Source organism: Rhinopithecus roxellana, chromosome 9 (assembly GCF_007565055.1).
Source record: "Rhinopithecus roxellana isolate Shanxi Qingling chromosome 9, ASM756505v1, whole genome shotgun sequence".
NCBI lineage: Eukaryota > Metazoa > Chordata > Mammalia > Primates > Cercopithecidae > Rhinopithecus > Rhinopithecus roxellana.
This window is the reverse complement of record NC_044557.1, coordinates 83,949,691-83,958,632: the sequence shown is the minus strand read 5'-3', so window position 1 is coordinate 83,958,632 and position 8,942 is coordinate 83,949,691. Positions and strand designations below refer to the sequence as shown.

The 8,942-nt window shown below is 43.5% G+C and overlaps 1 protein-coding gene across 1 annotated transcript; it reads right to left on the bottom strand.

The window, feature by feature from the left end:
- Positions 1-416: 416 nt before the first annotated feature.
- Positions 417-8,459, bottom strand: CCN3 (cellular communication network factor 3). Its single transcript, XM_010357788.2, has 5 exons — positions 8,212-8,459; positions 7,857-8,082; positions 6,520-6,771; positions 5,475-5,689; positions 417-1,941 (listed from the first exon to the last, which is right to left on the bottom strand). The coding sequence occupies exons 1-5, from the start codon at positions 8,293-8,295 to the stop codon at positions 1,645-1,647; spliced, it is 1,074 nt and encodes a 357-aa protein (XP_010356090.2). The 5' UTR covers positions 8,296-8,459; the 3' UTR covers positions 417-1,644.
- Positions 8,460-8,942: the final 483 nt, after the last annotated feature.

The following is an 8,942-nucleotide window of genomic DNA, read 5'->3' as shown; positions in this document are numbered from 1 at the left end:
TACTGATCAAGAAAGTGCTGGCCATTTAAGCTGTGCAGTTGGGAGGATGGGATGCCCTTTGATTAGATAAGGAAGTCACAGAGCTGAATTTTGTTTGGTCAGATAACAAGTTTAAATTTCAGTATATAGAGATGTCTAGTGGGTTGTCCAGAAAAAAGAGATCAGGGCTTGAGATGAGGGTCTGAGTAAGTAGTGTGGAGGCTAGTTGAGGCTGTGATGGTGAGAAACATCTAACTCAGTAATATTGAGTTGTCTTTTGTTTCCCTTCTGATAAGAAGTCGTAAGCTCATCCAGAAATACTCATTTTGCTTTCAATAGATGCTATTGATTGATGTCTCATTTAATTCATACATTTAAATTTTATTTTCAGTAAACAACAATGTTCAACTTTTATGCCCCAAAGTAACAGAGTCGCACAGCAATAAAATCATGTTTATTTAGTGATGTCTGACAAGTAGAGAAACTAAACGTAATATTTTACAAAATGTACAATTTATATTTTTATAAATACTTTAAAAGAGAGAAGTGGAACACGTGTGGTGGCATTAAAAGAATGTCTCGATTTAATTTTGCAGCCTACCTTATAGGCTGACAAACCAGATACACGTATGTATACACATCTATCTTGATCATGAGTTTTCATAATTATGGCCCAAGGATAAGTCTTGGGCATGTCTACAATAATTCCAAACTCCCATAAAATATGTGGTCTCTCACCACCAGCCATGTTGATTTTGCTCTTTTTTTCTCAAAATTCCACAAAATGCACATTTGAAACAGCCATCAGAGGATGTAAGCAAGTGTTTTGGACCTCAGTTTACTCATCAGTGAGATGAGATAATCCTTGCTAATACGATCTGTTTCTGCTAAATTAAAAAACTTGGGGGCCTCAGCCGCTTCCAATATGTAAATATCTGAGGGCTGTGAGGGACCAGTCATCTTTGTATTGGGAGTTTTCTGTTTAGCTTCTTTCTATTGGAAAGGAGTCAATGTGTCTTAAACGGAGAAAGTTTATGACACAAGTCCACTTAGCCAACATATCATTACTGTAGATAAAACATGTTTCCTAGTGTAAAACTAAACAGAAAATTAATAGTCATCTCTGAACATCATGTTGAAGAGCTGTATGTTTCCTTGGATCTGGAGCTTAGAAGTTCAGAGCTGGTTTACCCAAAAAGGGAGCCAGTAGAGAATCTTCCCATCAAACCTCAATATATGGTTGAAACACTTGTACAACGACATGTTCAGTATGATTCTAGACTTCACTGAGTCATTATAGTAACATTTTCTTGGAATTTCACTAGTGCACAACAAAATATAATGAGTGCGATGTGATACAGTCTACAAAGTAAATTATATACCTGTTTTCTTAAATTTATACAAATTTGCATCTGTAATAAAACCACAGGAAAGTAAGTCATTCCTAAGCCATATCCTGAGCTTACCTTGATTCCAAGTTTACAGTTAATTACATTTTTTGTTAAATAAAAAGATAGCTATAAAGGTCCTTATATGATCACATTAGGAAAATACATAGGATTCAAGGATGAAATTGTGATTCTTCATTACTTTTCTTATATTCCTTTGATGGTGGGTGGTGCAGCAGCTACAGGTGCTCTGTAGGTGTGCTTCTTGAGTGACAGGTTACATTTTCCCTCTGGTAGTCTTCAGCTCCAGCTCCTGGAGGAAGGCCTCATTATTCTTAGGACAGTTGGTGTGACAGGTGCAGGTCCCAATGACCATCACTGGTTTCTTGACTATTTGCCCTGGGGAGCACTCAAACTCTGCCTGGATGGTTTTGGTATTGTGGGGAGTGCAGCACCGGCCATCACTGCAGACCCCACAGAACCTGGGCTTGTAGGTGTGCAGGCTGGTGCAGTTTTTGAATTGCAGGTGGATGGCTTTGAGTGATTTCTTGGTGCGGAGACACTTTTTTCCTTTCTAAGAAAGAAAAAAGAAGTGATGTTTTGAATGGCTACTATTCCTCTGAGGGACAATTTTAGAGTATGGAATTACCTGCTAGTTGCCCACCCAATATCTGTTGGTCTTTCTTCTTTGCTATCAGAACATTAATTTTGCTTGAGCAATATAGCCAGCTAAAAGTATTTGCTTCCACAGCCTATCTGGGACTTGGGGTAACTTTGTGGCAAAGTTCCGGCCAAGGATACGTAAGCCAAGGGAATCTGGGAAATCCTTTGTCCTTTGAGTAGGTACAATTCTTTATTGTTCCTATATGCATTTCCTTTCTTCCTGGAATGTGAACACCTTGCCTAATTGTACATAATGGTCTTTTGACATTGAGGAGATGAGCATGAAGGTGAAAGCATATGTATAATAACAAAACCTGTCTTTTAAGACACTGTAACATGCTTTGGTGTCAAATGCATTTTAGCCAAATGCATTTTTACACGTGATACTGTTTGGCTCTCTGTGTTCCCACCCAAATCTCATCTCATATTGTAATTGCCATGTGTGAGAGGAGGGGCCTGCTGGGAGGTAATTAGATCATGGGGGCAGATTTTTCCCTTCCTGTTCTCGTGGTAGTGAGTTCTCACAAGATCTGATGGTTTAAAAGCATGGCACTTCCCCCTCTCACTGTCTCTCTCTCTCTCTCTCTCTCTCTCTCTCTCTCTCTCTCTCTCTCTCTCTCTCTCTCTCTCTCTCTCTCTCTCTCTCTCTCATGCTGCCATGTAAGATGTGCTTTGCTTCCCCTTCACCTACTACCGTGATTGTAAGTTTCCTGAGGTTTCCCCAGCCATGTGTAACTGTAAGTCAATTAAACATCTTTTCTTTATAAATTACCCAGTCTCAGGTAGTTCTTTACAGCAGTATGAAAATGGACTAATACAATGTCTTATAAACAGAGTGGGTATAAATCTGGCATTATTTTGTTTCCAACACTCTTCAGACATTAACTCAACCTTTTTTTTTTTTTTTTTTGAGACGGAGTCTGGCTCTGTCGCCCAGGCTGGAGTGCGGTGGCCGGATCTCAGCTCACTGCAAGCTCCGCCTCCCAGGTTCACGCCATTCTCCTGCCTCCGCCTCCCAAGTAGCTGGGACTACAGGCGCCCGCCTCGTCGCCTGGCTAGTTTTTTGTATTCTTTAGTAGAGACGTGGTTTCACCGTACTAGCTAGGATGGTCTCGATCTCCTGACCTTGTGATCCGCCCGTCTGGGCCTCCCAAAGTGCTGGGATTACAGGCTTGAGCCACCGCGCCCGGCCAACTCAACCTTTTTAACAGTATTCATTCATACAAGGAATAATCATTTATAGAAAGAACAATTGCCCATTTTACAGATGAAGAAACTGAGTCTCAAAGACCTAAAGGGATCAGAAAACATCTAATATTTGAATTTGTCTGATACAAAGCCCATTCTTTCTATTACATGATGACCTCAGGACATTTCAAGACATGGAATTTGCATGAAGGCAAATAAAGTGGAAAATGTATTCAAGATTGTATTAGTAATGATAAATGAAGAGGCCTAATATTGATAATTCAGCAAAGAATTGACTATGTTTTATTTCTTACTTACATTTCTTCATCTACTAATTTCCTACAATTATCCACTGTTCGCCTTCATAGGCATGACCCACAGCTTGTGGGGTGATTAGATGTGGAATTATCTCAAATCAGTGACTCTCAAACTTCAGTGCACATCAGAATCATCTAGAGGATTTCTTAAAACAAGCGGTTGGACCTTACACCATGAGTTTTGGATTCAGTACATCTGATGTGGGACCCACACCATAAATTTGCATTTTAACAACTTCTTAGATGATGCTGCTGGTGTGGGGAACACACTTTAAGAACCACTGTCTTAGATTTAAGAATCTCTTGGAGACAAGGAAGTAATGTTTGGTGTTCTAGTACAACTTTTATAAAATATGTATACTATAAATAAACATCTTTAAAATAACATATCCAAGTATTAAAGATGCAAATTATAAGAAAAAATACAAATTTTGCAAAAAGACACAATAGAAAAAGCCACATCTTGGAGGTATTAGAAACATCTTATTTAATAAAGAAGTTGCTGTGCCATTGAAAATATTTAAGGACTTCTTGTTTCTTACTTTTTTGTATTTAATATTTAGCATGTATTCCTGTCAGTACCCACAAAATGGTACAGGATAACAACATTCCTGTGTGTGTGTATATGTTTGTATGTGAGACTACTTATGTGAGTGAACCTATATGACTATGTCAGATGTATGTTTGAATTCCCCTGAGTGTGGGGAAGTGCATCTCCTAGGATATAATTTTAGGGATAAGGTGTTTCTAGGTGTTCTTTCTAAACTGGTGGAAGAAACATAAAGTTAGGATGGACCTCAAAAAATTAGATAGCTAAGCAGCCATATAACTAATGCAACCACTATGGACTCTTATTTTACCAGTAAATAGAAATCATAAGTAATGGTGGCTACTATTAACAGAGTACTTAATCTATACCCAGCATTTTGCGGATTCATTCTATTTAATCACTATGACAACTTAAGGTAGGTACTTTCAGCAGCCTCATTATGTGGGAGAAGGAATTGAGGCTGAGAAGTTAAGAAAATTGCCCAAGATTACATAGCTAGTTCATGTGGAAAGACAGAATTTGAAGCCAAGCTGTCTGGCTCCACAGTTATCCTCTTACGCACTAGATGATATTGCTTCAGTGTCAAGATACGTAAATCTTGAATTGCTAAGGACTGTTTTATTTTAGTCTTAGGTTTGTATAAGGATCCATATAATGGTTCAAATTGGGTATTGTATTTATCTGATATAGGGCTCTGGTAACAAGGCCTGTGATGTCATCAGCAACCAATCAGAGCTTCTGATCTGCACATCTCACATTCAGTGTTAACATACTGAGTTGATATAATTCCAGCAAAAAAAATAAAAAGATACGTGCTGTTTTATTTGGCACATATTGCCTTATGCTGGCAAATGTATTATTTCCACTAGGTTTTTAAAAATACCAACAATAATTCCCAGACAGTCACTGGCTTATTTATCAACAGTTGTTTATCATGCACACAGTATGTGCCAGGTAGAGACCTGAGGACTGAGAGGTAAGACCCACATGGCCTCTACCCATACATATTGAACCTGACCAGTAAAGAGAACTGAGGTCAGAACTGACCACTCTAGAATCAGTGGTGCTTGACAACTGGGTAGCCAGTTTTCTCCAGGAATGGAATGGGATTTGCTAGACCGTTCTTCATTGGGAAAAGCATTATAGTTGTCTGGCCCCTCTCCCTCTTTACCTGAGGGTGTACTGTGAGTTGCCTGGAGTATTTCAATATGTTAAAGAGAAAAAAGAAGATAGGCTGGCTTCAGGAACCCCACTGCCTTTTCTCTGGGGTTGACTCCCAGTTACAGCTGCTCTCTCTGTCACAGAGTGACACAGTGACTTTCTGAAGCCCAGGCTACAAGGAGACAAGGCCATTACCTTCAGGATGGGAAGTTTCCTCCAGGCTCCTACCTTATCTGTTGGCTGCTCCGGCTCTTGTTCACAGGGCCGCACCATGCAGAGCCGAGTCTGTTTCAGCATCTCACACTGACGGTTCCTATTGGTGACCCGGGTGGAGAACCCCATACCACAGCTCTTAGAGCATGCCGTCCAATCTGTGGTCTGTTCAATACAGTTGACACTTGAGTCAGAGACTTCTACTCCTAGGGTGGCTTCTGGTCTGTAAGCTATGGGATGTATAAATAAAGACAGCCATATTGGGTAAAATGTGAGGATTGGAAAGTGGTCCTTTTCAGCCATTATTAGAAAGTGGGTCTCATTCAACTCTGTACCTATTAAACACCCATGCTCCCAGGACACAGAACTGAATTTATTTATTTATTTATTTCTGGCATGACTGATAATGTCTGCCCTCAGCAATAGTATACAATTCTGAATACTGCTAATGTAAGTAATCTGGCTAATGAATGGCTTCTAAAATAATCCTCTACTGTCTCTTGAGATTTTTTAAAAAACTACTTCATTGATAAGAGAAAACAAAAAGAAGAATCAAAAAAAAGGTCCTGAAGTGCCATCTGAGCCTTACTACAGCATGTAGAAAGATGACGCTTTTCAGTGACACCTGTCCAGGGATGAGTAGCCTTCTTTAAGGAGGTTAATCATGAGACAGCCTAGGTAGTGTACAGGATCGAGAAAAGAAAGAGGATTTAAACTTTTGTCTTTGTAGTGCTAATGAGGGTCAAGTGGGATGGATTAAAATACAAGTAGTAGTCATCCACTAAGACAAAAATAAGACAAAAGAGTGAATTTGGGAGGTCCTCTTTAGGAGCAATTGCAGCAAACTTCTATAACTTAGTTTGAGTTTATAAATATGTTTGATCTAATGTCTACAAATGTGTTTGATCTCAAGTGTTTGATCTCAGTGGGCAACCTGAAATCCACAACTGAATGGCCAGAAACAGGCCAATTTCTCTTTTCAAATCCAAGAGATTGCAAATTCTTCATGTTTGTATTTACCCTCTAGTATGACCAGCCCTAGGTATACTGAGTTTCTCACCTGCAAGGGTGAGGCCTCCCAGTGAATCCTCCTCATCTGGGCCACAGATCCACTTTTCACAGCACTCCCCAGGCACCTCAACTTTTCTTGGAGCTGGGCAGTTAGGCTCGGGCAGTAGCACGTCCAGCTGACAGCGAGGCACACAACCAATCTGCCCATCTCTGCAGGTGCACTGGAATTTGCAGCTTGGCTGAAATTTCTCTCCACTGCGGTAGATGACCCCATCGAACACACAGTTATCTCCCTCTACCGCTAGAATATTGGGGAAGCAAAGAGGACAGCAAAGAGGAAGAGCAAAAACAAGAACACAATACAGTGAAGAAGCTATGTAAGATTTGGAGGACATGTTCCAAAACCCAAGTCCTTTTCCAGTTCCCGCGATCCGGTTTCTCATGTATCTACCATAGAGTGATGGCCTCGTGGAGGCCTCTCAGAGCAAGAGAAAACCTTCAAGATCATCTAGTCTTGCCACTCATTTTATGGATGAGGAAAGAGGTGTGCAACTGTGAAGTAATGTCCCCAAGGCCCCCTGGCCATTGTTCCCAATGTTCAGTCATTTTGCAAGAACCTCCTTAGAGTTTCCTACTCCAGCAGCTTAGACTTGAAAAGAGAAAAAGTGTACTCTATGTTTTCCAACAGGTTAGCTGATCAAATTGGGAAGGGCATTAAGATTCCTTGACACTCAAGCATAATAAATCATCAGTAGCTTAGAGAGAAAAGTAAAAGCCCTGCTGTCCAGAAAGGAAGGGACGATCTCCAACTACAATGTTGTACCGTGTGAAAAATTTATCCCCGATTGATTATGTTTTAGAAGCCTGGATTGGCTAGTTGCCTGCATTTTATTTTACTTGCAGTCAGAGAAGGGTTTGCATAGTTGTCCCAGGAGACTAGCAGTTGCTTTGGTTCAAATGGGACAATTACAGGTGTGAAAACAAACCTGCTGGATTTTCCCCAACTGCAGTTTGGGAAACTGTGAGTGTGTGAGTAAACCCGAGCTTCCATCAGCCCCAAGTGGCCCCCTAGAAATGTCCGAAGGAAATGACTTCACTGGCCCTTAACTCAGCCTGGCTCCCCCTCTGCTTAGATTCTTGTCTAGGAAGCCAAGTGAGGAATGCCTTTCACCCCCAGGGCAGGTTTCCTTTCTGGCTCTGGCGTTCCCCAAAGCCCCAAGTACTCCCCACACCATGCCTGACACACAGTAAGTGCTCTATACATGTCACTTCTTGCATTATTATTATTTGCTTATCACCCTCTGGGAAGGGGAGGATAAAAGAGAAGGGAGGGAGCAGCTTCAGTTAGCTGCAGAAGAGGTCAAACAGCGGAGGGGGGAGGATTACCCATGCAGATGCCAGTCTGGTTGCTGGGGTCTGCGCTGCGGTCACAGTAGAGGCCACTGCTCTCGTCGCATGGCTCCAGATCTGAGCAGCTCTCGCCACGCTGGCGGGCGCACACCAGACAGCAGGAGCAGCCGTCCAGCACCGCGCGCACCCCGGGGGCGCAGGTCGGCGGCGTCGCGGGGCACTGGCCCGGGCACTGGGGAGGGCAGCGCTGAGTCGCAGCGACCTGAAGGCAGGCAAGACAAGAAGGAGAAACCACTCAGCTGGGGTAGAAGACACAGAGAGCCCGGTGACCAAATGGGGGCCACCCAGGAAGGCAAAGTAACTTGGGGCATCTTAAGGGTGTGCCACTTACCTGTCCCAGGAGATGGAGAAGCAGGAAGGTCAGGCAGAGGCACTGCTTTCGGAGACAAAAGCTCGTGCTCTGCACACTCTGCATGCTCAGGCTTTCTCCTCTCGCTTTTACCAAACGAGACTTTCTTCGCTGTAGATTGGCACCGCTCGCCTTCCCCCTGGTCCCGCGCTTGCGGATCACGCCCAGCACCACCAGCACAGGTTTTATAGCGCGCTCCTGGGACGCGCGCAAGCCGGTTGGCTGCAGTGCAGGGAGGAGGGGGGAGATCGGCTGGGTGGGGAAGTGGAACGAACCCCGGGGTTGCCATGGCAATTGGCCGTGGGTGCTGCTCTCCTTAGGGCGCGGCGCCGGGGCCTGCGTGTGCCTGTGTGTGGCGACTGGCTTTTCCCAGAGCGTAGGGAGGGGCTGGGTGGAGTTCCGAGGCCAGGACCCAGGGCTCGCTCGAGCGCGTGGGAAGGAAACGCCCGTTTCCTCCTGGAAGTTGCTTCGCCTTCTCCCAGGACGAAGACACCACCACTCCCCACCATCCTCCTCCACCCTGACCACTCCAACCAGGGCTGCAAGCGTGGGGTCCCCTTATGGGATGCCTGCAGTTTGGGGCCATCTGCGGGGGATTGGCAGAAGGCCCAGGGGTTTAGTCATGAGAGAAGCACATGCAAGTTTGTCACCGTTTAGGGCACTCATTGAATGTGTTGAGACGGAGGGGAGAGAAGCAAGGAAGGAAAGGAGAG

What these genes read in the sequence shown, in the direction of transcription:
- CCN3 (XM_010357788.2), bottom strand. Translation starts at nt 8,295, where the DNA reads ATGCAGAGTGTGCAGAGCACGAGCTTTTGTCTCCGAAAGCAGTGCCTC. An exon ending in TTCTCCATCTCCTGGGACAG is followed by an intron (nt 8,083 to 8,211) that starts GTAAGTGGCACA and finishes GCCTGCCTTCAG; the next exon opens with GTCGCTGCGACTCAGCGCTG. An exon ending in GGGAGGCCTCACCCTTGCAG is followed by an intron (nt 5,690 to 6,519) that starts GTGAGAAACTCA and finishes TACATCCCATAG; the next exon opens with CTTACAGACCAGAAGCCACC.